This window comes from Eretmochelys imbricata, chromosome 1 (genome assembly GCF_965152235.1).
Source record: "Eretmochelys imbricata isolate rEreImb1 chromosome 1, rEreImb1.hap1, whole genome shotgun sequence".
Taxonomy (NCBI): Eukaryota; Metazoa; Chordata; order Testudines; family Cheloniidae; genus Eretmochelys; species Eretmochelys imbricata.
Genome location: NC_135572.1, coordinates 38,228,039 through 38,256,012, shown reverse-complemented (window position 1 = coordinate 38,256,012; position 27,974 = coordinate 38,228,039). Strand labels below are relative to the sequence as shown.

General features: G+C 42.1%; 1 protein-coding gene across 1 annotated transcript; it reads left to right on the top strand.

Annotated features, from left to right (window-relative positions):
* The first annotated feature begins 248 nt into the window (after nt 1-248).
* On the top strand, nt 249-24,353 carry SLC35F2 (solute carrier family 35 member F2). Its single transcript, XM_077816591.1, has 8 exons — nt 249-373; nt 3,548-3,723; nt 4,558-4,685; nt 10,694-10,853; nt 13,843-13,999; nt 14,925-14,977; nt 16,168-16,322; nt 24,129-24,353. Exons 1-8 carry the CDS (start codon nt 249-251, stop codon nt 24,351-24,353), a joined length of 1,179 nt encoding a protein of 392 aa, XP_077672717.1.
* Nucleotides 24,354-27,974: the final 3,621 nt, after the last annotated feature.

The following is a 27,974-nucleotide window of genomic DNA, read 5'->3' as shown; positions in this document are numbered from 1 at the left end:
CTCTAAGGTGTCACAAGTACTCCTTTTCTTTTTCCTAAAACTGTGTTTTCACTGCAGTTAACTCAAGTTAACTCCTCTTGAATTAGCTTAGCTTGAGTGCAAAATAATTGCAAAATGACACTAGAACAGCACAAAATAATTGTATTAGTGCATTAGTGTATCTTGAGCTGTCGCCTGTACCCCATGATGGGCCAGCCAACTTGAGTTAAAAGCATGCAGTCAGTTTTGGGGTTCTTGAGTATGTCCGCATGACAGTGTATAGAGTAGACATACCCAAGATGGTTTTGATCCAGCAAGCTCGAATAAGAATAGCAGTGAAGCGACAGCAGGTTGAGTGGCCGCAAGGGCTGCACAACCCCATCCAGGACCCTGGGTATGTATGTATTCGAGCGGCTAGCCTATGCTGCTGTGGATTCATTGCTATTGTTATTTGAGCCAGCTAGCTCAAAGCTATCTGGGGTACGTCTACATGTGCTGACTGCAGTGTAGAAGAAATACCCTTGGGGTTAATGTACCGTGCAGCCAGGAGTGTGAGTTATCTGGTAGCTTTAATCTAGCTAATTCGCTAAAAATAGCAGTGAGGCTAAATAGCAGTGGGCTGCACAAGCCTGCCTGACCCCCCAAGTTCAATATCTTCATTAATGATCTGGAGGATGGTGTGGATTGCACCCTCAGCAAGTTTGCGGATGACACTAAACTGGGAGGAGTGGTAGATACGCTGGAGGGGAGGGATAGGATACAGAAGGACCTAGACAAATTGGAGGATTGGGCCAAAAGAAATCTGATGAGGTTCAACAAGGACAAGTGCAGAGTCCTGCACTTAGGATGGAAGAATCCAATGCACTGCTACAGACTAGGGACCGAATGGCTAGGCAGCAGTTCTGCAGAGAAGAACCTAGGGGTGACAGTGGACGAGAAGCTGGATATGAGTCAACAGTGTGCCCTTGTTGCCCAGAAGGCCAATGGCATTTTGGGGTGTATAGGTAGGGGCATTGACAGCAGATCGAGGGACGTGATCGTTCCCCGCCTTTCGACATTGGTGTGGCCTCATCTGGAGTACTGTGTCCAGTTTTGGGCCCCACACTACAAGAAGGATGTGGAAAAATTGGAGAGAGTCCAGTGAAGGGCAACAAAAATGATTAGGGGTCTGGAACACATGAGTTATGAGGAGAGGCTGAGGGAACTGGGATTGTTTAGTCTACGGAAGAGAAGAATGAGGGGGGATTTGATAGCTGCTTTTAACTACCTGAAAGGTGGATCCAAAGAGGATGGATCTAGACTATTCTCAGTGATAGCAGATGACAGAACAAGGAGCAATGGTCTCAAGTTGCAGTGGGGGAGATTTAGGTTGGATATTAGGAAAAACTTTTTCATTAGGAGGGTGGTGAAACACTGGAATGTGTTACCTAGGGAGGTGGTGGAATCCCCTTCCTTTGAAGTTTTTAAGGTCAGGCTTGACAAAGCCCTGGCTGGGATGATTTAGTTGGGGATTGGTCCTGCTCTGGGCAGGGGCTTGGACTAGATGACCTCCAGAGGTCCCTTCCAACTCTGATATACTATGATTCTATGATTCTAAGCATGTACTTGCATTGCTAGCCCAAGCTGAAGCCCACGCTCTCACTGCTGTTTTTAGTGAGCTAGCTAGCTTAATGCCGGGACATCTGCATGTCCTGCAGCTGCAGCTCAGAGGTACCCGTGTGCCTACACAGCAAACTAAGATGTGATTGTAGCACAGGTAAGCATACCCGTGCAAGCTTTAATATAGCTAGCACAGCTACCAGTAGTAGTGTAGACATGGTGCCCAGGGCTTTGGCATAGGTCTTCTCATGCTACAAAAACTCTGGCAGCATAGGCTAGCCGCATGATTACGTCCCAGGGTCCTGGGTGGGCTTCTACCACCTGTGCTGCCAGCCAAGCTGCTTTGGCTTCACTGTTATTTGTGATTCAAACTAGCTAGATCAAAGCCAGCTTAGCTATGTCTACCCATGCTGCAGTCACACCTCTGATTGTAGAAATACCCTTACTGGGGCAACACTCGAGTTAGCTCAGCCGTGAATACAAGCCCATAGTCAGACAGTTTTCAACAACCACATTGTTTTGTGATGTACATGAAAACCTGGCTGTATCTTTGCAATATTGCCAACTTCAAGCATTCAACGATCATAGAATTTCAAATCAAGTTCATGGTCTTCATCCTTGTGCTCAGAGCACTCCATGGCCAGTATATCTAAAAGATCGACTAAAGCTCCAGGACAAAGATGGTGGCTGACAACGCCACTCCTCTGGTACATGGGAGTTCTTAGCACTAAAACTCATCTGTGCAGGAGACCGCATGATCTGAGATTGTGGAATGAATACCCCCAGAAACTAAGAAGCATCACAAACCTCACCATCTTCCACTCCCAAGTGCAAGGCACTTTTCTTTGAGCTTGCCTTTTCAAACATAGATAGCAACAGGTATATTTATTAGCTCCCCACCACTCTCCCCAAAACCAAAACAACAACGAAACCCTTATCACAACAAGGCATGCCACTGCACATGTTTCTGTGTCTGGGGAGAGGAAGAGAGAATAAACCACCCATGACAGATGTGTAGTTGTGTTGCTTAATGCACGACTGGAAGGAGCTCAGATACTGCAGTGATGAGTGAGATTTAATATCCTACACTGAATAGAATAGACAGAATGTCACCAACATAACCAGCCTGTGAACTAGGCTAGGAATATAATTTGATATATTAACTTTGAATGTCTAGGAATACAACAAAGCTCAAAACTACTTTGAATTAAATAGATAACGTGCTTGAAAACCAAAGTGGGCTAGAACCCTTTCCCTAGTTTTAGCTGGGCATAGGAAGAGGCATGTGAGTTAAAGCAATGCTTGCACAGGAAGTGTTCGTTCTAATCACCATCAAGAACTGCAGTGGAATGTGATGGGAAATAGCAAATATATCCACACCTAATAATAACACTTTGCATTTCTGTAGCACCTTCCCTCCAAATGTCTCAGCTGACTTCAAGTCACTCAGGAATTGAGCCTCACAGGAGGCTTGAGTTAGATAAGTATTATCCCTCTTTTATGGTTTGGGTAACTGAGGCACAGAGAGTTTAGGTGGCACAGGAAGTCTGTGCAGAGCAAGGAATAGACCACAGGCCCTTGGTATCAGAATACCTAGCTACACTGGAGATATTCTCTGCTTGGTTTTAAAACCACTTCAGCTAAACTGAATTTAAAATTATTTAAAGAGATAGTATGGACTCAGTTTTAGGTGATTTAAGTTGGCTTGATCTATTTTTACTGAACGGGTTCCAAGACTGTATGAGGTTAGAAAATGCTTCCCGTGTAGACAGGGCCCCATGTGCATGTGTAAGTAGGAGGTGCGCTAAAAAATGGTTTCAACAACATGTTTGAGCTGAGGAGCTAATGAAAGGGAGTGGAAGAAAGAACTAGCTTGGAAGAAACGGCTTCTTATTTTTTTCTGTAAATATTAAGATAATTAATATTTTTTTAATTCTAAATTAATTACATTTTTCTTTTACATTTACAGTCATATTTTGAAAACACTTGCGCTGGGTCAGATGCTTTCCCTGTTTATCTGTGGGACTGCTGTTGCAAGCCAGTATTTAGCAGAACACTACAAAGTGAACACTCCAATGCTACAAAGTTTTATCAACTATTGTTTGCTTCTTCTAGTTTATACGACTATGTTGGCATTTAGGAGAGGTATGTGAAATACTGTGGGAGGGATTTTGGTTCATAAAACTCTGTTTTCCTTGCATACTTTTCAGATTAATGCACTAAAACAGTGAGACATGCACTCTGTGAAGTATGGGCCAACTGAACACCATGAGAGATATGAGAGATATCATAAAAGTAGGGGTCCACTCCTGCACCCACTGACATCAATGGTAAAATGCCCAATGACTCCAGTAGAAGCAGGATTGGGCTGTAGAAGTGTGAATTCACCTGAATATTGTGGGGAGAGCAAAGGAGGTTTTATTTGTTTCATAATTAGTTAAAAAAACCCATTTTGTATATATTTTAAAGTATCAGTGATAGCATAGTGAGAAGCTGGCAATTTTATGGCTCTGACCCTGCCTTCAGATAAGCACGAGTGGACCCCTTTACTTGTACAGAACCCCACTGAAGTCTGTGGACCTAATTCTCAGTTACTGAATTCCTATACTTCTGGCAGGAATGAAGAGGGAGGATGTGATGGCAAAGGCAGCTTTAAGATATCTTTGCACTTCCCGTATTCGGGGCTATATAGGGCTATGCTCAGCCTTTTGAATAAATTAGAGCAGTCCTGAGGCTGCTGCTTTTCTTATTCATCTTCTCTTTAAACAGCCCTAGTCTTGTCAGTTTCTTTTCAAACGGAAATCTTTCTATGCCTTTAATCATTTCTATTGCCCGTCTGTGGGCTGCGGTCTGTTTCTACTTTATCTTAATTCAGATGGGCCAACTAGAACCAAACACAGTAATATCAGATATACCTTAAAAAACATTCAGCATTCCTTCTGAAACAAACATATATTGACTGAAGTTTTCTCTAACCAGGCAGTGACAACCTTTTGCAAATTCTGAAAAAGAAATGGTGGAAGTATATTCTGTTGGCACTAGTGGATGTCGAAGCTAATTACACAATTGTAAAGGCTTACCAGTATACAACCCTAACGAGTGTTCAGGTATGGGTCCTTTTCCCTTTCTGATTTGCTGCTTTTAAATCCGTTTGAATCTGTTATTATCATGAGATTTTTATAGAACAAATATGGAACTGTTTTAAAATGGAAAAGATTGTCAATATATGGAGTCCTCTCTGCAGTCTGGGGAGTGGAGCATGCTGTGCCATGAGTAATACTTCTGGGAAGCAGTGAACATTTGCTTGTGGTATCCAGTGCCAAGTCTTTTGAGTACAGCTCTTATTCGTTTGATAGAACGCGTTTTTAAGAGTTTGCTGACAACAGCTCCATTTCCTGGGTGGTGCAAAACAAGGATTTGGGCCAGATTGTGTCTCTCTGGCAAAGGCCTTTGTTGGGGGCAGGGTGGTGCTGTCCCTGCCCCAAGGAGCTCTGGGAAGCATTGTAACACAGTGGGGCACGCCTGTTGCACGACACTTAGGTGGGTGCATTCTCATCCTCGGTCAACCAGTATGGAATGGGAGCAGGGCCATCATCCCACCTGCCTCCTGTTCTTCTTCACCCTGTTTTGATGCGGCTTGTACCCGCATCAAAGGAGCACTGCAGGGAGCAGTCCCAGGACACAGGGGAGAGCAAGGACTGCAGCTGTGGCTGCCCCTTAGTGTGAGGAGAATGGGAAGGTTCCTTTCACACCCTTCTGCTCGAGCAGCTGCACGGGAGTCAGCCACACCCTAAGGAGCTCCAGCAGAGACAGAGATTTGTGAGTGTGACTGAAAGCAACCCTGTATTCACACCTTATGCACCACTGTAATAATCTTAGTACTAAATAGGCCTGTGAGGTATCTCGAGGCTTGTCAATAATATCATGGTGGTGAAATGTAAGGAGCAATATTATATGTAATATTATGAAATCCCCCTGTATGATATTATTAGCATACTTTCCAACCCACATAGCCCTGCCCAGGCAGAAGTTGTTAAACAGGCCTACCCTAAACAAAGGAATGTGTGACATGAGTAGTAAACAGGGTCCTCGGGACAGCAGGGGGAGGAAATGACAGGAGACAAAGCAAAATTTGCATTTCAGCAAACACAGGTGAGAAGGAAGATAATGGCGCCTTCTTCACCACCACATTCCCTGTCACCTTCTTTACAGTTTGATTAAACTTTGCTTTGGGATAACCTTCAGAAGAAACCACTTCACAGGTTCACTGGACTATACAAGAGAGGGGCCGAGAACCCCACCTTATATCTCTCTCCTTCACCTAAGGAGACAAAGTGTCCAAGGCCTTTGAGCCTCTGGGAGAGATCCTGACCAAGGAAAGGGTCAGTCATCATCTTTCTGGAAGACTGTGGGTGAGAAAGGCCATCTTAAACAAAGCCTGGACTCAAAATTTGCTAGATTAGGTTTTAGATTTTTAGATTTATGTTTTCACTTTCATCTCCTGTACTTGAATTCACTTAAAAATCCTATCTTCTTTTGTAATAAACTTGTTTTATTTTTTAAAATAAGCCAATCCAGTGCCGTGTGTAAATTGAACTGTTTGGTAACTCCAGTTAAAGTAGCAAACTGTTGATTATTGACCCTTTACAGGGACAATAAACCTTTAATATTGGAACTGTCCAGGAGATACTCCTGGGGAAATGCTGTGCAACTGCAGTGCAGCAGAAAAATGCCCCCTGAATTCCCTTTGCTTCCTTGCAGAAAATGGTTTCTGCGGGGAAGCAAAGAGAAGCTGCACCAGTACTCACTCACCCCTTCCAGGCAGCTCAGATGCTCTGTTTGCGCTGGGCATGCCCCAGCAAACTAGAGACTGTTAATTCCAGCTGGGGGAGAGAGCGCGGGAAGAGGATGGAGAGAGAGTTCCCCTTCCCCTTCTCCCTTCCCTGCACGAAGCAGCAGGGGCTGGGTCAGATCAAGCCCCAGAAATTTACCCTGGCTGCAGGAAGCCCTGCACTGTGGTGGGGATCTGGCTCGGGGGTGAGGGAGGGGGGTGTTCCAGGTGTGTGGCGGGGTGAGGCTCAGTGGCGGGGGCTGGGTGTGTGTGTGTGGGGGATGCACTGGGTTTAGGTGGACAGGGGAAGCAGCTCCCTGTACAGTGACCCTTCCCCCCCCCCATGCACCCAGAAGCCCCCTCTCCCTGAGCCTCCTCTGCATCAGGAGCCCCTCGCACCCAGAACCACCCCCCCCTGATTTGTCCAAGCTCCCACCCTGCCGAGCTTCACCCTCTGCATCAGGAGCTCCCCAGACCCCCCCACCAAGACCCACTCCCCCAGTCCCCCACCCAAACCCTAACCACCTTCACCTGGAGTCCCCTACAGAGTCCCATTCCTCCTGCACCCAGAACCCCTACCAAGCTGCCCACACCCAGATTGCGCCACACAGAACCCTGGAACTCTTGAGGTAATTCTGCACCAAAAAATTTAAAAAATTAAAATTCTGCAAAGTTCTGCATATTTTAATTGTCAAAATAACACACAAACACAATAACAATATAATCACACCATTTTCAATTATTTTGGTAATTTATTTCAAAATACTTGTCAGCAAATAGTTGAAAATGGTGTGATTATATTGTGTTATTTTGACAAATACAATGTGCAGAATTTTGCAGAATTTTAAAATATTATGCATAAAATATTTAATTTTTTGTCACAGAATATTAATTTTTTTGGTGCAGAATTTCCTCAGGAGTAAAGAGACAGTGCAGAACAGACATTTCTGGGAAATTTTGGGACTGGGACTGTGTTGGGATCCTCCCTGCAAGTAGTAACCAAGCGTGAGGGAAGCCAAAGTGTGACTGGTGTGTTGCTGACAGGCTGCTGGGGTCAGAGTTGCTGGACCAGGGGTATAGCTATACACAGACACTCGGGGTGAGACGTGAATACTGTTTGGCTGTTTGTGTGCAGCCCAGGTTGGGAGCTACAACAGCAAAGCACTTTGAGGCACCCAAGGTTGCAGGGGCCGTGTTGACACAGCCCCTCACTGGTCTGGCCTGCATCTGGGAATATGACCGTGAATGAGCCAAGCAGGGAGAAAGAGGTGTTTAAAATACAGAGAGAGGCCCGAGCCATAACATTTAGCCCTATCTCTGGTGCTGAATTTCCCCAAGGCCCTGGTCACTGCTGGAGACAGGCTACTTGACAAAATGGCCCAGTGGGCTGCCCCCTTAAAGCAAGTTCAGGATCCTCTGTGCATCAGTGAATCGATGGAGCTTGAGATCAGCCTCATGATTCTTCTCAGTGGGAAACTTCCACTCAGTGGGAAACTTCCACATGCTTTCAACAATGGAAAAGCAAAACTATTTTCTTTAGTTTAGCAGATGTTTGTACTGCCAAGGAAGGATCTTGTAGATTTTTACAGCGATAACATTGAGATGGCAACTGCTATTTCCTGGTAGATAAAGAAAAAAGGATTTTGGTGCACATGTGCAATGGTTTATCCTGCCACAGTTCAGACAATGCCAGTGGAAATTAGAATTGTAACAAGGACATGTTTTAATTTCATACCATCGTCTAGCTGAGCTGATAACGGAAACAAGTTGTTTGACCATATACTTCACAGCACAAAATATGCAATATTGAAAGAAAGATCGCTTTATATTAAGGGCCCATTTATAAATGGTTTCTGAATAATTATAGATGTTATCAACATGTTATAGACAAGAGTATTATCTATTATAGATATTTATAAGCACATTAGTTGAAGGTGTTATAATGGTTATAAGCAACCTATTGACCTGTTGGGATCTCTGAATCTGTAATAATTGACTAACCATTTATTAAAACATCTATTAGCTGTTTATAAATGAAACCTCAGTATAAAGTGTGGCCAAAACTGAGCTGAGACAGAACATCTGGTAAATCAAATTGGAGGGTCATTTTTGTCCTCCCGATAAAAAAGGAGGGCAGAATTGAACAGCAACAGAGAGTTTGCTGAGGTGCTAGTAGCAATAACTCCAAATGTCAATTGCCTACTTCCCCATAGGTGTCTTAGAGTGCTATAGTATGAACCCTTATTCTTATAAGTAATCCCAGTGACATCAGTTGGCCAGATTCACTGCTATACTTCAGCTGCTTTGCCCTTCTCCGATTATGGTGCTAGAAGATGATATCTTATACTAGAGGGCTCTATAATCTAGTAGAAAAAGACATAATAAGATCCAGTTGAAGTTGGAAAAATTCGAACTGGAAATAAGATTTTTTTTTTAACTGAGGGTGGTTAACCACTGAAACATTACCAAGAAAAATTACCCATCCTTTGGATGTTTAAATCAAGATTGGAACTCTTTCTAAAAGATGTGTTCTAGCTCAACTACAAGTTATTGGAGTTATTGGGCTAGATGTTGGAAACACTGGCTAAAATTCTATGGAGGTCAGAATAGATCATCCCATGGTCCCTTCTGGGTTTAGAAATCTATTAAATTTTTTATTTTAAAAATGATTTTTTTCTGTCTTGGCTGGAGGACTGTATAATGATTAGAAAACTAGTGAAATGGTGACCGCGTTTGTCTATTAACAGTGAAAGGGACATTTCTAGACAGCTTTGCTTTTGCTTCTCAAATAGGGCAAACTGGAGAGAATCCAGGGAACAGAGAAAAAACTGATAGCAGGATTAGATGGAGCATGTGATTTATGAAGCCCAATTAAAATTTAACCTGTGTCAATTCCTCTTTCTGCTGTCTTGATTTTAGTTGAAATACTCTGTATAGTTATGAGCAAGTGAAAACATGGGGTTATAAACAAAAGTCATTTTGCAGCCTTGCTTTTCTAAGTGGTAATCACACTTCAGTAACAGGAGTGCAGAATAAAACACTGAAATGGTGTATTTAGAAAGGTAAAAAGTAACAGTGAACATTAAGTACGGAGGGCTAAATCTTGATCATGGTACTTATGTGAGACTTCCCATTGATTTAGCACTTATGTTTGGATGTGACTCCAGGAGCTCAGTTTTTAATACCTATGTTTTAGTTCTGGTAAGTTTCAGTGATTTGAAGCACAATGTACAGGGCTCTGTGGGAAGTTGGACCTGAATTCGGCTATAGTCCCGTGACCCTCACTTTCTATGGCATCCATTAAGGCAGACTAGAAAGTCCACATCGGTTTCTGGCAAATTCCAACAGGAAAGGTGGTTTTTGTTTTTACGGAATTAAATATAAAAAATGACTAATACAATTGGGACAATGTTCCTTGTGTTATTTAATTTTCTGTTACATTCAATCTGTTTTATGCTGCAACCCAGTTTTCAGTTTTGAGTATACTACAGCGTTTTGGACTGATAATGCATTGCTGTATTGTAGATGTTTTCTGGAAGAAACAGGAGGCTTTGGAAACTGGCTATGGGATAACTGTTCCCCTCAAAAATTCTTTACACCTTTCCTTTCAGTAGCACTAAATTAAACAAAACATAGCTTTTTCGGCAGAACCCATTTTAAAAATGCAGGGCCAGATTTTGGTCTCAGTCAGAATGGGACAAAGCTGCAATAACTCCATTCTTTTTACTGCATTTACTTCAGATTTTCACTGGTGTAACTGGGATCAGAATCTAGCCCGTAGTTCTGATTCCAAAGTAGAAAAGGGGAAAAAGAAAAAAACTCAGATGAGCATGACCAGATTTAGCCACTTTAGCGTGGCAAAATAAAACCACATAAAAAGAGGAAAAAATGAAATCCAAACAAAAATCCTCTTTCTAGTAGTTCAGTGGCCCCTGGAGGAACTTGAGTTTAGCAGCAACACTTTCAACGCTCTCACTCCTAATGATAGCGGAGGTGAGCAGACCCATCATGAATATAGTACACTTAGTTTACAGATACGAGAGACTTTCAACTCAGTAGCATCCACACCTGCCTAAGTCACATAATGGCTTTGATGGCAAAATTGTGGGCCTGATTCCCTTCTGACCTAAACTGGCTTTACACTGGTGTAACTTCATTGACTGGCATAGGCTTACTCTTCATGTACTCTGGTGGAGTATAAAGTCCATGTTTGCCCTCTGGATGGTGAAGTCAAGATTTTTTTTGGCAGGTTTCTAATTAAAAACTGTTTCTATGTACACGTAGCTCCTGGACTGCTTTGGGATCCCTGTGTTGATGGCTCTATCATGGTTCATTCTGCGTGCAAGATACAGACTCATCCATTTCATAGCTGTTGCTGTCTGCCTGTTGGGTGTGGGAACAATGGTTGGTGCAGACATATTAGCTGGGAGGCAGAACGGTGAAGGTAAGGAATTGGTTATCATCTGGACAGAGTGTGGAAACATGGGTTTCATGACATTCTTACTTTCAAAGGGGAGACAAAAGAAGAGAAAACTCATGGTGAATGGGTTTGGCTCTATTCCAGGGTGACACCCTCTATTTCAGGTTAATGCCCTTCCAAACTCTAGGACTTCTGTCTTTTCAGACTGCAGACATGGGGGTGGAGCCATATGTTACAGGATGCCCTTCTACTTGTCCTGGAGAACAACACTCCCACTTTTGGTTCCTTTATTGAAGTGTAGTAGCTCCTCGGTCCCCAAAGACAGTATTTGAGGGCTTGTATTCAGACTTATGGGGATGGTGGTATCCGTTTGCCTGCAGACCTGGGTTAATGCTACTGCCTCAAAGAACGAGGCCAAGATTCTCAAAGGTATTTAGGTGCCTAACTCCCATTGATTTCATTGGGAGTTAGGCACCTAAATACCTTTGAGGATCTAAACCCAAGTTCACTAAGACCTGCTCCTATCCTATCTTACCACTCCAAAGGCATGAAGGGGCCAGAAGGCTAGCAGCTCTCTGCAGCTGGAGATACTGCTTGCATAAGGGAATCCCTGCGTGGCATAGAAGCCGGTGTCAGGGGCATGCTGGGGATGGAGGATGTGTGGACAGGAAGGCTGGCCCCTTGAGGCCAACAGCCAACTGGGCATCGGTTAGAGCAGCATTAGGGCTGCTCTAAACTATGCTGGGGCCAAAACAATCTCAAGCCAGCTCCAGCATTAGGGAGCCACAGAGAGCTCCTTTGCAGCTTGCCCATTACCTAGGGTTGTCAACATTGTATTTCAAGAATAAGGGACCATTTTCTTCGTACCCCTGCCCCACCCCGCCTTCTGATATCATTATTAATGATCATTATTAATAATAAGCAGTACTTATCTTCGCCAGGGGTATTTCTTGCTGCTTTTTGCAGCACTCAGCAACTCCCAATCTTGTTGTACAGAGATGAAAAAATAAGGGAGCTCCCTTGTAATAAGGGACTGTTGGCAACCCTGCTGTGTACAGCACTTATTGGGTGCAGCTGAGTACTGTGGCCTATGTGTATGTTTATCTCTTTTAACCTCTCCTCAAATAAAACCTTGTCCTTTAGATTCTGGAGTTAATTAAAACTTCAAGTAATTAGTACTATTGCAAACCAAAGAGAGTGTGGATGAGTACTCTTTGTCTAGAGTTAACGTATCAACATGTCTTTAGTCCAATTAAAAAACGTATAGTGGGCCCAGATATGCATCTGTTAAATACACTGAATAGCACCTACTTACACAACCAGTCTCATTGATGTCAGTGGGTCTTTTCGTATGACTTAGGCTTTGTCTACACTACACAGCTTTTAGCTATCTCAGTGTAAATCCTAGCAGAAACGAGTCAAGGTAAACCTCAGGTGGGAGGTGTAGTTTGACCTCGACTAGCTACATGGAGGTAAAACCGCCTCGTGCCTTGTCTCCACCAGGATTTTACAGTGAGTGTGATAGCTATCTCGATGTAAAAAGACATCTTTTTTGTAGTGAAGGTGTAGTCGTAGTGCTGCTTGACATTAGTAAGCATGACTAATGTTTGATAATGGGCTCTTCAATCTAGCAGAGAAAAGTATAACACAATCCAATGGCTGGAAGCTAAAGCTAGACAAATTCAGGCTGCAAATAAGGTGTAAAATTTTAATGGTGAGAGTAATTAACCAATGGAACAATTATCAAGGGTCGTGGTGGATTCTTCATCACTGACAATTTTAAAATCAAGTTTAGATGTTTTTCTAAAAGATCGGATCTAGGAATTATTTTGGGAAAGTCCTATGGCCTTTGTTGTACAGGAGGTGAAACTAGATGATCACAATGGTCTCTTCTAGCCTTAGAATCTATGACAGAATAGAGTCCAAAGGGAAAATCTTCCTTCCCTGAGATATCTAGATTTGTCGTGATTCATCCATCATAGATACAACATAAGGCATGGCTACACTGGAAACTTAAAACCGCTGCCGCAGGAGCGTTCCCACAGCAGTGCTTTGAAGTGTGAGTGTGGTCACGCGGGAGCGCTGGGAGACAGCTCTCCCAGAGCTCCTGGTAATTCACCTCCACCAAGGGATTAGCTCTGAGTGCTGGGAGCACAGCTCCCAATACTCGGAGTTTGTCTACACTAGTGCTTTAAAACGCTCAGACTTGCTGTGCTCGGGGGGTGTGTGTGTGATTTTTCACACCCCTGAGCCAGCAAGTTAGAAGCGCTATAAAATGTAAGTGTAGACAAGCCCATAGCTATACTTCTTGCAAGAAGTGACTCTCTCAGTCCTTCCCCCAGCTCCCAGTCATGTTTCCTAAAGAATGATTATCAAACTGCTTGGGGAAGAGGTTTTAAATCAAATCAAGGACTTTAATGAGAGCAACGATCTGGCTATTGAACTGATGCATAAGGCATTACCTGAAGACTGTTGGCGTTACAGGGAATTCCATTAGTATAGTATAAAAGGCTTATTTTAGTCCATATCCTGCAATCATAGACTTGTAGCACCCATTTAAGAGCTTTTGTAGACTTGGAGCCTAATTCAGCTCCCCCTGAAATCAATAAATTGACTTTAATTGGAGCTGAATCAGGCCCTTAATGCAGAAGAACTGAATCAATGGTCTGAAAGTTAGAATTCTTCTGGATTCTGCTGGAATTCCCACACAGTGCTTAACTCTAGCAGAACTAGATAGAACTGGACCTTACTATAAAACAGCTGGTGAGTTAAAGTGTGTTTTAACCTTTAAAATAAAAACCAAAAGCTCAGCTGACCCCAAACTTTGCAAGGGCGGCTGGAGCCTTTGGCATTGTCAGCCTTTGGTTTGCAAGTGATAGGTCACAAGCAGGACAGAAACATTCCCCTCTCCCTATCCTGAAAGGTGAAGACATTAGAAATAAACTTGTTTATTAAAAAAAGCTAAAAAGTGTTTACAGTATTTCCCTTTTTGTGGATTAATATTTCTGTACAGGAAGTGACGTGGTGATTGGCGATGTCTTAGTTCTGCTGGGTGCTTCTTTCTATGCCATTTCTAATGTGAGTGAGGAGTACATTGTGAAAAATCTGAGCAGAGTGGAGTTTCTAGGAATGGTGGGCTTGTTTGGGACTATTATCAGCGGTCTACAGCTGTAAGGATCTAATATATTTACTTTAACCCTAATTAAGAACACTGCAGAATGATTTCTTTGTGTACCACCAAATGGTGCTATTGTTTTTAAATTAATTCATTGTTAAGTTTGCATTTACGTAGGCATTTGGGGTCCTTTTTTTGAGCTGCAGCATGCATTTCATTTCCTTTTTACATCTTCTGCCTAGGTCATACATGCTGCTGCTTCATGTAGCACCCTTGAAGCCCAATCCTGCAAACCTCTCTGAGTATGGGCCCAGATCCTCAAAGGCATTTAGGTGCCAAACTCCATTGATTTCAGTGGGAGTGCAGTACCTAAATACCTCTGAGGATCTGGGCCATAGTCTGTACTTGTGTGAATAGTCTCATTGACCTTCATGGGACCACTCATGTGAGGAAAGACTACTCACAGGATTGCATTTCTGTAAAGGTTTTTCCAGTGGGAACCTGCAGAAGTTACTCCCTGGCAGAATGACTTCTGTGATTTTCTAAAAAGTGACTAAAAAATCAGTGTTAAAATTTATTTCAAAAGAAAAAGAATGATTAAAGAGGGGTATTTGTGATGTTTAAGCTTGAATTTAAAAATGAGGCAACATTTACTATTACAAACAAACATGGAGACAGAGAGAGCAGGCAAACAAGGCCGACTAACTAATTTTATGTTCCTCACCTCTCAGCATCACAGTTAATCATTTTCTCAGCTGGTATGTTAAATAGCAAGTGAACCCGTGAAAGGCAAGAGCCCTTTTATTTAACTCTTATGTATTGTTTCCTTATTATAAAAGAGACAGAAAGTCAAAACATTTCTTATACATGCTTGTAATTAAATCCATCATTTGATTAAATCCATCCATTTCTAAGTCACTGAATACACAGTGAAAACAATGCAAAATAATTTTCACTGTGGCATGTCTTTTCTTATGTAGAGCCATTGTGGAACACACGGACATAGCTCACATTCAGTGGAACTGGAAAATTGGTATGTATACATTAAAATGAATGTATAAATTAAAAAACCTCAGAAAAATGAATTTATCAGAGCTGTGATATCTTCATTTGCCTTTAATTCATTTGTTGACATAAAACAAGCAACATTCATACTGTGTTTAAAGAAGAGCTGTACTCTGTGCAGACTCTGGGTAGCAAAGAGATAAGCTTTACAGGTTTTGGACCCCAAAAGCCAAGTAGGTCCATGGAACTGAACCACATTGACCGTCAAAGGACAGAAGACCCAATCAAGACAGAAGTTATGGAATTGGCTGCTATTTCATAATATTTTATTCATGCCACCAACATCATTGTTGTCTTGACTGGGTTTGTTTCAGCCAGAATATTTCAGGCAGATGCTGGTGTCCCCTCTAGGCAAAGGTAGTCTTAACTAAAGCTGATTGGAGGACAGAAATTCAGTTTTGCAAAAGATCCAGATTTCAAAATTGGCTTTGTTTCAAATCTGAGCGAAAACCAAAAATCTTGAGATTGTCTGCAAAGGAAAATTCCAAAATAGAATTCATTTTGGGTCAATCAAAATGTTTCATTTCAATTCCAACGTTTTTCTTTTGTATCATATGAGACAATATTTAAAAAATGGAAATGAAATGTCATTTCAAAATGAAAATTTGAAAAGTTTTGCTTTGAAAGGGTCAAAATGGGATGTTTCAACCTGTTGCAGTTTTTCTGATTTCTTCTGAAATTAAACTCCAGCAAAAATGACGTGATTTCATGAAGTGTTTTGATTTAGATGAATTTACATATTACCTGGAATATGTTTCCATCAAAGTTTCTCTGACCAGCTCTAATATTATCCAATGAAGAACGAAGGAACGGGATTATTCCTTTTTTTGATGTGACAGGCCCCCTCCTTCATCTCCCTGTGATCAAGGGATTTCTGTATAGAAATTCAGTACCTCCTCCCTGCCATTCATCCACACCGCGTCTGAATCTGTACAAGACTTCCCTTGTTACTGTAATTTTCTTTCTTGCTTGCTTTTGCCATACAAGAGAGTTGTGGGTAAGGAATTTGCTTGTACCCAGTCTGATTAACATTTATTATTTGTATGACTGTAGCACCTGATAAAATGTGCAAAGGTTTACAGTGTCTGAAGAACTTCAGCCTTTTTTGCTCTCTTGTTATTCATCCCTTTTAGTGTAAATTGTTGTCTTGTTTTTCAGTGTTACTATTTGTGGCATTTGCCTTCTGTATGTTTGGGCTGTACAGCTTCATGCCAGTAGTGATTAAAGTTACTAGCGCTACTTCTGTCAACTTGGGCATTCTGACAGCTGATCTCTACAGTCTTTTCTTTGGACTGTTCCTGTTTGGCTATAAGGTAAGCAAACATCCAATTGTGGTTTCAGTTAAGTTTCATTCCAAAGCATAACCATTTTAACTGTCTCTAACAACTATTTGCAGCTGTGAGTTTGTGCAGATTACATCATTCATTTATCATTGAAATGAAAAAGTTAATCAGAAGACTAAAGTTTAATTAGATAATACTGCATTGTTAGGTAGATGGTGATTTAAAATTCATTTTACACTTTCTGGATTAAGTTGCTAAAGACCATTGCAAAACCCTCAGAAAGTCTTGCAATCAGCACAAGAAACTGTAAATAAATTAGTGATTCATCCTAGTCCCAGAATTCTTAATCCATATTTTGAATCACCCAAAATTTGAGAGTGTTCAGATCTGGTCAGCCCTCACAGGCCAGTTAAAAAGTTCAGATCCAAAGTTCATCAAAAGTTCAAGCATGTCTACATCTGAAGCTATGGCTTGGGCTGATGTGAAAAGTAAATGTTTTCTGCATGTTTAATCAGTTATTAGAACATCTGTGAGAGAAGAATCAAGCCTATGCAGTTATATCTCTGAACAGAACTCAAGACACTGAGTTCTGAACACAAATGTATCTGTTCTACACTCTGACTAGGACAGTCTGTGGAACTGCTTCTGTAAGATTTGTTTCTTTAGCATTCTGTTGTAGCCATGTGGTCCTATTAAAAACAACCTTCCACTCTGGCTAATCCTTTGCACCCAGAGTCATTCCGAGCTTACTATCACCTTTTTAATCATTGACCTTCTCAGTAGATGGAAAAGCTTAGTGAGAAGCTTGAGAACTTTGCTTAAGAGGCTTAGCTGTATTACTCTACAAGGTCACTTGCCCTCAGCCATACAGAAATCAGAAGCTTTTATGTCAGATTTGGTTGTAAAGGTGAAGGACCATTTATTTTAATTCTGAAGCATAAGAACAGAAATATTGTAGTGTCAGGCACACACAACGGCTAGAGTTTCCTTTCGAAGAGATATGTAGCAATTGACATTCCCCACCAGATTACAACAGTTTTGAGCATTAATAAATTTTGGATCTAACCTACTCAACAGTGTTCATTTTAAAAATTAAGTAAATACGAGAGACTGAAAATGTCTGCACTGTGCATTGTAACAGGCAGCTCAGTTACTGCATCCATTTCTAAGTCACTTATCAATGACGTGTCTTGGCACCAAACAGCTAATGGTGTAATTCAAGAAGGGATTAGACTTTTATACAGCTAATAGTAAATATTTTTAAAAGATAATCAAGAATTTTGGAAGGGACATATATAACCCCTGAAGCATGAGGCTTTTTTAAGACAACTGCTTACTGTTGGGGGTTAGGAGGAAGCTTTCCCTAGAGGCAGATTGTCCCATAATTGCCCACTGCAGAGTTTCTTACATCTCTTTCTGAAGCATCTGGTACCAGCCAATGTTGGCTAAAAAAAAAGAAAAAAAAAAAAGAAGGGGGGATTTCAGAAGGCATTGGGGGTAACTTAGAAGAGAATTTCAGGCACATATAGAAATTAGAGTGAAGGCCACGATGGGAAGTGGAGGAGATGGCAAGACTAATTTATTGAAGGTTAAATTAATTCTTTGCTAGTGTCTTCACAAAGCAAGATGGAGTGAGTGGTGTTTGAAACCATCATACATTTTTCCTGGGCGAAAGGAGCAGTAATGAACTCTGGATCACACTATGAATGATCAAGGAATGAAATTTTCTGGAGAATGACAACTCCACAATCAGAGAGCTTCCATAAGTAATTTAAAACAGCCACGGGGAGGCAGCGAGAGAATGGAGCAATACTAATGCAGTACCTACAGTTACAAGCAGGTCTAAGGGGAGAACTAGGTAACTACACACCAGGAAGCACAATTTTTGCATATTTAACAGCAGCAAAGTTATGTTATATTTCCTTTGCTGTTGCACAAAGACACCAGGAAGGGTGTTTCATGGATTATAAAGGTATAGGGGATTGAATATACTACAAAAAATGCAAGGAACCACTCAACTCTTACTGAAGAAGAACAGTTTTTCTCTTGTCACCAAAAGATATTCCATATAAGCCCCCTCAGAGGCTGTTGCAGGTGAAGTTAGAGTATCTCTTTCTTCATCTTAGCTTTATGCCACAGAGTGCCTTTATTCTGCTCTACATTTCTGATTTCTGCTAACCCCAGGGGTTCTTGGCTGTGGTCTTCTAGTACATGATGGTTTTGTTAACCTTCTTCATTATTAAAAAGAAAAGGAGTACTTGTGGCACCTTAGAGACTAACAAATTTAAAATTTTTTTCCATATGGCTAAATTCATTTTACTCCATATGGCTGTATTGGCAAAAAGAAAAGGAATATTTGTGCCACAAGTACTGCTTTTCTTTTTGCGAATATAGACTAACACGGCTGCTACTCTGAAACCTTCTTCATTATTGCCACTTGGAATAAGCTCATCACAGAACAGTATCTGGGGTGGGGGAAGATCCCATTCCTATTCCTGTGTGGTGGTGTGAGCCCTTGTCTACCACTGGAATTGATGTGAATTAGGATACTTGGTCCCTTACAGGATCAGGCCCACAGGGGGCCTTCATATGGCCAACCCTCCCTTTCAGAATTACATTTTCACCCCTTGGGAACATCACTTCTGTCATTGTCTTACATGCAGCTGCAGCTGAGATCTGAAATACAATGGCAAATATCAAACAAACCAAAACCCCAGGAGCTCTCCAAAGACTGAACAGAGAGTTTGCTTGCCACAAATATTTTCTGAACGTGCTTCTGTTGTGTAAACTTTTAGGAAAGAGTCTATTGCAAATCTGGACACTAGGTGGAGTTACCGGATTACCAATCACATTGATAGTAGACTTTAGATTTGGTATTGAATGGTGCCTTGTCTACATACACAAGTTGTACAGATTTAACGAAAATTAGTTTCTATGCTGCTTTAAATTGGTGCAACAAAGCCTGACTGAATAAAACAGAGTAAAACAAATAAATACTTGTTCTTGAATATTGGTTTTTCAGATACGGTACATGAGGCACTAATTAAAATGGGGCTTTTAGTCCTCTGAACTCAGCCCTCTTCCACATACAGTAGCCTAAAAGACATGCTGAGGGTGTCCTAGTGGAAGGGGAAACAAAATCTCTCCTCTCAAAGCAGCAAGAGGAGGGCAAGCAAAACTATGCGAGATTTTATTTCTTCAGCAGTGTGAGGCATAAAACACACTGGAGCTGTGGAATTACCAAGGCAAAAGGTGTCAAAGAATGGAACAATGGCTTACTTTGTGCCTGAGGAATAACCCCCTTTCTGTTTCCGTTCCAAAGGGAAGGGGCTGCTGTCAGTGCCACACATTTCTCCACACCCCCAAATTTAGTGAGTTCAACCCAAATGAGTTCTAGTGACATTGGATTACTGAGCAGCACTGCTATCTACTTTAATCCCAACCCCCATTCTTATCTGGCCTCATCCCCATCGTATCTGAGCGCTCTCCCAAACATATAGCCCCACACCATCCCTGCGAGGTCAGGAAGGATTTTGATCATCATTTTACAGCTAGAGAATCTGAAGGCCAGAGAAGTGAAGTAAGTTGCCCAATGTCACACAGGAAAGTCTGTGACAGAGCTAGAAATTGAACCCAGTTCAGTGCCTTCACTACAAGACCATCCGCTTGCTGTGCACCAGAAGGGTTAAATTACATGTCTCTGCCTATGAGTCTGTAGGGGGAAGGAGGATGGGAGACCCTTTCCTGCCCCAGTGCAGGAAGCAAACGTGGTGTGGCTGCTTCTGTTATTAGGGCCCAATCTGATTCCCATCACCGTCACTGTAAAGTCTGCCGTTGTCTACACAGATTCAGATTGGTCTTCGGAGCTTAAGTGATGGAGGCCAGCCAGCAGTCGTCTTAGCATGCAACGCTTCAGGGGGCATTTGTGTAAGCAGGGTGGGAGCGTAGCCCTGGCCTTACGCCTCTCCCCACAGAGCTAGTAGGACTGTGCTGGAGGAATGCTGGCTGTAGCTTTTGACAGTTGCTGCTTTAGTGCCCTCCTCCCAACTTCCAGAGCCATCCGTCTAGCTAACTAATGCTGTGCTATTTATGCAGGCATTGAGATTTACACATGGGGAGAATGGCTCCAGCCACGATGCCTGGACTATGATGGAGCCGCCTCCTCCTTGCGTACCCCCTGTACTCAGAGCCAGGATTTAGCCTTTATTCTATTATTTCAGGAAAAGTATCTCTGCCTTGGTGTCTAAGATACATACCTTATTCTCTAGCACATGCTCTAGTGGTTAGAATAACTTATGTATCAGAAAATCCAAATTTAATTTTCCTAATGACTCATCTCTAAAAAGTTGAGTCGCCTGCATCTAAAATGTTTTTGTGTCTGTGGTGCAAACCCCATACCGAGCATAGGCAGAAGTGGGAGACAGACTTCCTGGCTTATAGGCGACCAGGCTGACCACACCCCAGCACAGGTGCTGGGACTGCCAATCATGGAGGCATGCACCACAGCCTGGACCAATAAGGAAAAGAAGCCCATTTATAAAGGAAGGAAAACGGAGAGGGCTGGGGAGGCAGAAAGGTTTGGGAGAGTGTAGGGACAATAGCACCATGCCCAGCTGCCTCTAGGGCCTGGTCTACACTACAGAGTTAGATCGATGCAAAGCAGCTTATGACGACCTAACTATGGAAGTGTCTAAACTTAAATGTCAGTTCCGCTGACATAACCACCCTGCTATGCCTATTTAATAACTCCACCGCCATGAGAGGCATAGAGCTAAGGTCAATGTAGTTAGGTCGATGTTGTGTCAGTGTAGACACTGTTATTTAGGTCGACCTTTACTGGCTTTCAGAAGCCGTCCCACAATGCTTCACACTGACAGCACAATTGATACAAGCAGTCTTGTTGAGGACGCACACTGCTGACACGAGCAAAGTGTAGGCATGCACAAGTGAAGAAATTACTGTGGTGGCTGTATGCTGACATAAGTTAGGTTGACTTAATTCTGTAGTGTATACATGGCCTAAGAAAATGATAGGTAGACACCCCCAGAGTTTAAGGGCTGATTGACTCATTTTAAGCTAAGTTGATTGAATGGGCTAATGTGAAGTAGAAAGGGGGACAGCTTAGGAGGAAGCTAGGACCTCTAGAGGGAGAGTGCCCCAAGAGCAGTTGGCAGTATCCTATTGAAAAGAAATCCCAGCGGAGTTTGCATTAAAGTGACTGGTAAATATTCTGGAATAATTGGTGTCAGTACAAGACATCAGTGCAATAATTAGGTAAAACATAAATATGATTGGAAAGCTTAGGGAACCATCATCTCTAATTACAGGATGGATGTAAGTTTCAGCAGTCATTTTGTGGGTACTCACAAATGGGCTCCAATCACCCCTTTTGCTTACTTGCAGTTCCTGTGCTGCAAGCTATTCAGTGGCCAAAACTTTCTCCAGTCCATATTGTAGCAGTCTGTTGCACATTATGTACTCAGGCCTCCTATCAATGACAGTGGGAGTTTCATGCATGGTACAATGTTATGTCACAGAAATCCACAGTGCAGATTGGAGATGAGTTGTCTGTCTTATGCCAAGTCACAGCAGGTGCTGTGTGTCCAGAAATCCCATGTTCAGCAGTGAAAGTGCGAGGAAAAGGGTATGATCATTGTTCTCATTATCTCCCTTTAAAGCCCTGAAGAAACTGTCCTACAACCCCTCCTTGAGAGGCAGAGGCATTCCTGGGTGGGCCAAGGTATGATCTTCATGTTTATGCCTGTGTGTGTCCCTTGGACCTGGCAATAGCTCTGCAGCTAAGCTAAGACTTTCAAAGGTGACTATTTTGTGTGCCTCAAGTTTTGGTTGCACCCCAAAAAGGGCCTGAGTTTCAGGGCTGAGTGCTCAGCATTTTTAGAAAGTCACGCCCCCAGATCAGTCACTTTGAAAGTCTTAGCCACAGATTCTAAGAAGAATAATCCTTTTAGGTGGGGCATAGCAGGGGAAGCTGTGCATGAGCATGCTTATTAGAGATTATGGGCACCAGTACACTCTGCTTTGCTACGTCTGTGTGCCTGATGAGAATTTAGCTGCCTGGCTATAAGATAACCGTGGACGTAAACCGAAGGCTCTATGAAAACAGACCGTCTTCATGGGAACCAATAAATAAAATGTAGACATCCACGGGCAAAATTCTGTCTTCAGTTTAAACTTTTGTAACTCCATTACAGGTAAGAGTTACTTCAGATTAACATCAGTGTAACTGAGCAGAATCTGGCACAATTTACATTATTTCTGAAATCCTTCGATGTAGAAGCTGAGGAGTTGGAATTGCAGCAGCCATTTACCCTTCCTTAGTAGTTCAACTTCAGTTGTGCCTGCGTGACCATATTAAGCTCAGGCCCCTGTCCATTCTGAGCCAGCTCACCTCTCCATGTGCAGTATCATGTGGTGCCCTTCAAAGCGCTGAGCTATCAAAGAGGCTTGAGTCTGAAGTCCCAATTTTTCCTTCATTTTGTGACTGTGAGGAATTACTTGTTTTCCTTAAAATTGAGGCCAATGTTTGAAAAGTTCTGGCTAGTATTCATGCCAATACGCCGAGCAACTGAACTTGTTTAAAGCTGGGTTGCTATATTGCATTCTGATTCAGCTGAAAATAATTTTCGACACTGACTTTGTCACCATTAATTGTAGTTGGTAATAGAATCCTCTTGACACCAGAACTGTCAGTGCAAGTATTAGCAGACAAGTGAAACAATACAAACCTCCATCAGAATTCATAGTATTAAACAATAATCATAGGACATAATTGAAAATCTCAGCCATAAGACAATAAGCCCAGATAACAAAGACGTATGGAACAATCCTGCATGCATTGAAACCAATGGGAGTCTTTCTATTGACAGCAGGGTCAGGCCTCAAAAGAATATTAGGCCTGTATTATTACTGGGGAGTTAGTTTTGAGCAGGGATATTTTGATTTCAGTCATCCAGCTGCTTCAGTAATTATGGTGTTGGGAAGAAAATCTGTAGCTTTTTGTGTCTGCTGACAAACTGTTCCCAGCTGAGGGTAATTTGATCCTTTTACATTTTAAATCCAATTTTATAAAGTCAACTCTTTAAGTGGACTCTTATTTTCCTATCAAGATGGTTTGTAGTAATCCTTCCTTTTTTAGAATGTTAACAGTTTACTGGAGGATAATAATGGACCAATTCCTGTTTGCCTGATCCACCTAGTAGTAGTTATCTCTTTACACTGGTATAACTTCTGTGAAATTAAACTGGTATATATCAGGAGACAGAAAAACAGGTTTGGCCCAGTAATAACAAGTATATAGCACATCAAATGGTTAAAAGTGATGTACAACACACCTACTGATCTAGTGACTTGCAGAATTCCAACAACAGGGACAAATTCTTTCTCACAGGTGAAAGTCTGGAGTAAATCCATCACAGAATTTGGCCATGTTGCATTTAAAATTGAAAACACTCAGTGGTACATTACATTAGTGTTCACTTGCATAAACAATTACTCCTTGCCATCACCGTATCTAGAACCATGTTATCCTTGGTCACATCCGTCAAGATGGGAGTCTAAACTTAGGACAACAATTCCCTGTATACCAGTGTTAAGAAGGGGAAGTGGAGAGGAACAATAAGGCAGTCTGAGTCTGACAGTGGACTGAGCTTCTGAATTTTGTTTTTTGGGCCCTATATACTCTGGTGATGGATGCACTCTAAATATTGAGTCATAAAGAAAGTGTAGCTGTAACTGATGCTCTTTCTGCAAGGTACAATCATAAGTCAGGATTACTAACCACATCTATTTCCCTTCCCCTCCCCATATCCTTGTCAGTTTTCAGGTCTCTACCTCCTGTCCTTTGGTGTCATTATGGTGGGCTTCATTTTGTACTGTTCTACTCCAACTCGAACAGCAGAAGAAGCCACAACCAGTTTGCCACAACCAGCCAGCACTGGGTTTGATAACCTTGGACTAAAAATTGAGGAGAACCACCAGGAAACTCCTGCTGCTACTGTACAGTTTACTAAAGAGGAAAATGTGCGGGTGAACACGGGTTAGAAAACTAGCAGCGTTTTAAAGGAAGCCTTTATACTGCCAAAATTATCTCTCAATATCTATATGGAGAACTGCTCTGTTGCCAAGAGTGTACATCATGCTGCATTTGTTTTAGTACACTGGATAAACGCTTAGCTGTTAAAGCTGGATCCTCAATCAATGAAGCTATGTTAATCTAATCCAACTGAAGATCTGTCCCTTAAAGTGAAGTAGAAATATATTTGGAAGCCTCTGGGAAGTGACAGAACCTCATGTTCAGAAAGTTTGATTAATTTAAGAGCAAATGCCTTACAAAGATGAAGCCAAAGCTAGCTCTCAGGTTACTAGCTGGAGCAGAAATCCTTTGTTGTGTGTTAACTATTAAGGGCCCAATCCTGCAAGGTGCTAAGGGAGTGTCCTCTGCTCCCATTGAAATGAGTGGGATTTGAGAGCACTCGGCACTTCTCAAGAGGCCCTCAGCACCTTGCAAGATCTAGCTCTACATGCCATCATACATATGTTTACAATGTTGTAGCTGTGTTGGTCCCAGGATATGAGACACATAAGGTGGGTGAGGTATATCTTGTATTGAACCAGCTTCCGTTAGTGGAAAGGACAGGCTTTCAAGCTTCACAAAGCCCTTCCTCAGGTCTCAGGAAAGAAGCGCTTTGTGAAGCTTGAAAGCTTGTGCCTTCCACTAACAGAAACTAGTCCAATAAAAGATATTCCTCATCCCCCTTCTCACTCTCTCTCATAATACCTATGTACATCTACCAAGTGATGTAGGTCCTCATTCCTTCACTGGAGCCACACGCAAAATTGGCAGTCCACATTTTTTTTTTTTAAAAGGGGGAGATGCCGCTAAGTGAACATGGGTGGGGATGCTGCTGGTGCCCCACATCAGCTCATTCTTCGTAGCAATGTTCTCTGGCTCTCCAAAATGTTAAGTACTTTTGTTAGACTTGTAATTAATTTGTCTTTATTTGTCCATTTTTTTTTCATTTCTAATCTGTGATTAAAACTGATCTGTCACTACATGAAAGTGAGGTTTTGAGATTGTTTAGATATTCTGTGGCCAGACTTTTAGGTGTAAATCTGCATAGTTCCACTGTGTCAATTTACACCAGCTGAAGATCTGGTTCTCACTCTGTTTTTGCCTGTTGGAATTTCACTTTCTGTTAAAGACTGTATTTATTGATTTTTACTGACCAAACTATTTTTTAAATTAACAGGTTTTGTCTTAAATGGTAAATGATCCTCTTTAGAAGATACTGGGTATCAAATTACAATGTGATTGTTTTTTGTATAGGTCTGTTGTACTTCATTTGAGCAAAGTGGTTTATCCAATTTTCTTCAGAAATCACAAAATAAATATTCAATACACAGTGAGGTGGCTATTTTTCAGTATTGCCTTTACACTGAATACTTCATACAGACAAGGATTAGAAGAGTTGCTGATGCTTTGTGAAAAGCTTTGGGTCCAATTCTCTGTTGCCTTGCACCTTGTGTTGCCATTTGCACCAGTGCAACATGAGTGCAAAATGCTACCACTCAGGATTCATAGGTGAAGGGTACAGAACATTGAACCTAATTCCTTAGTTACAGATCAGACTGTATTGCAATGCTGTAGCCATGTTGGTCCCAGGATATTAGAGAGACAAGGTGGGGGAGGTAATATCTTTTATTGGACCAACTTCCGTTGGTGAAAGAGATAAGCTTTCGAACTACACAGAGCTCTTCCAAAGCTTGCTTCTCTCATCAAAGGAAGTTGGTCCAATAAAAGATATTACCTCATCCACCTTGTCTCTCTACGATCACACCATAGGCATATTGTACTAGTATTGACTTTGTGTGGGCACTAGATGGAGCGTCAAAAATCCATTCTCTAAACTAAGAGTTTATATTATAACAACATGGTTTGTCATATTCCATAGCGTGTTGACATGTACTGTATGCAGTGCTGCATGGCAAAGACTGTGCATTTTTATTGTCTTTACTTACAGCCATTTTAGTTAAAGCAGGAAAGTAGGACACACAAAAGAACAGTGTGCTCCTTTACCCAAGTGGCGAATGAATCATAGAACAAAGAAAAGAAAGTACAAGGCTACAGCACTAGCATCTAATAATCATCCCAACAGAAACGCTACCTGACTTGCAGTCCATCAGAAACGGACACAGGCAAAATAAGAGGCAGTGACCACACTGCTCGGGAGAATGGTGAAAATAAAGGTAAGTGAGCTCTGCTATTCACACCCTCCCCTCTGATATGTCCCATTGAGGGGATGAAAGGAGAGGAAGGTCTGCTCCTGTGTGCCAAAATCTTTCCTCAAAACGGTGGCGGGGGGAGGGCATTGTGGCTATGTGGCATCATTCGCCTCATGTCACAGCAGTCCTTGTATGTGAGGGGTACTCAACTGGTATTCCATTGTGCTTTGGCAGCAGGCAAAGCTCTCCATCAAACTCCTAGAGCCCCCTGGAGATCTTTCCCACAGTCTGAAGGTGCCCTGTTAGCGCTGATTTATACAAGCTCTTACTCTATGCTTTGAAAACTCCCACTGGGGTAGGCCAGGCATGGGCAGGTGTCCATGACAGCATGGTTCCAAAGTGACTCAATAATCTAAAATGTAAGGGTTCATCCAGTGCTTAATTTGTAATGAAAGAGGTGCCAGGGCTCAAGCAATTAGGTGCTGGGGCTCAAGCAACGTTTTTACGTTCATAACGGATGCAGCAAGCCCAGAGGTGCAGGGGTTAGGAACTGCCAAGCCTAGAGGTACCAGGGTGCCATTTGTGCCATTTGAGGTACCATTTGTGCCCGGTACCTGGCAAGTCCTGGCACAAATGAAGCACTGGGTTCATCCCGTTTCATCTGTGACTCATTGGTGTAAAAACTCTTCCTTTTGTGGGGCAAGAATTTGGTAAATTAGCTAACCAGCGGTGGATATAACAGGGATTTTACCTGTACTTAAGATGTGTGGTGGGTGTGTATTTCTTTGTCTAAAAGTCAATAAGAACTTTTTTTTTTGGCCTTACTCTTTGCACTTCACTTTCCCTATATGTAAAAGGAGAATGATAAGACTGTCACTCCTTGGCTGAGTAAAGCAGCTGTTGAGGCCTTGCAGCGGAGCTTCCTATTTGTAGAAGAATCAGCTATGTGGAGGCGGGGTATATTCTCAGTGAAACTTGTTTTATTTACAAATATGCTATCCTAGCTTAGTGGTGGTCACAAACATCATGCAGGGCCATCCCCTCTTTCTGCGATCAGCCCAAACTTGAATGCCTGGTTTCCAGGGAGCAACTCTGTCTCTAGAATTCTCTCTCAAAGGTAGAGAGAGAAAGGCCAAAGGAAAAACTCTTTTTCTGCTTGCCGTATCTCTCCTAAAGAAACAAAATCAGAAAACCCCCCAAACCAGCACATCAATGTGACATTTACTTCTAAGACCAAATACTTCATAAAATCATAGACTTGCTCACATGTCACGAAAAAGGAGCTTGTAAGAGTGACTACCAGGGTCAGCTGGTGACCCTTGTTAGTATATAGGCTTGTTTGCCAGCCTGAGATAGAATTCTGGGTTTGACGTTTTGTATCTTATACTAATATGTGTGAAGAACAATGAACAAAGAGACTGTGTGTTGAATTTCCACAAC

Coding starts and splice junctions, on each gene's coding strand:
- SLC35F2 (XM_077816591.1), top strand. CDS start 249: ATGACAGTGTATAGAGTAGACATACCCAAGATGGTTTTGATCCAGCAA. Junction 3,724..4,557: donor TATGTTGGCATTTAGGAGAG/GTATGTGAAATA, acceptor TTCTCTAACCAG/GCAGTGACAACCTTTTGCAA. Junction 14,978..16,167: donor TCAGTGGAACTGGAAAATTG/GTATGTATACAT, acceptor CTTGTTTTTCAG/TGTTACTATTTGTGGCATTT.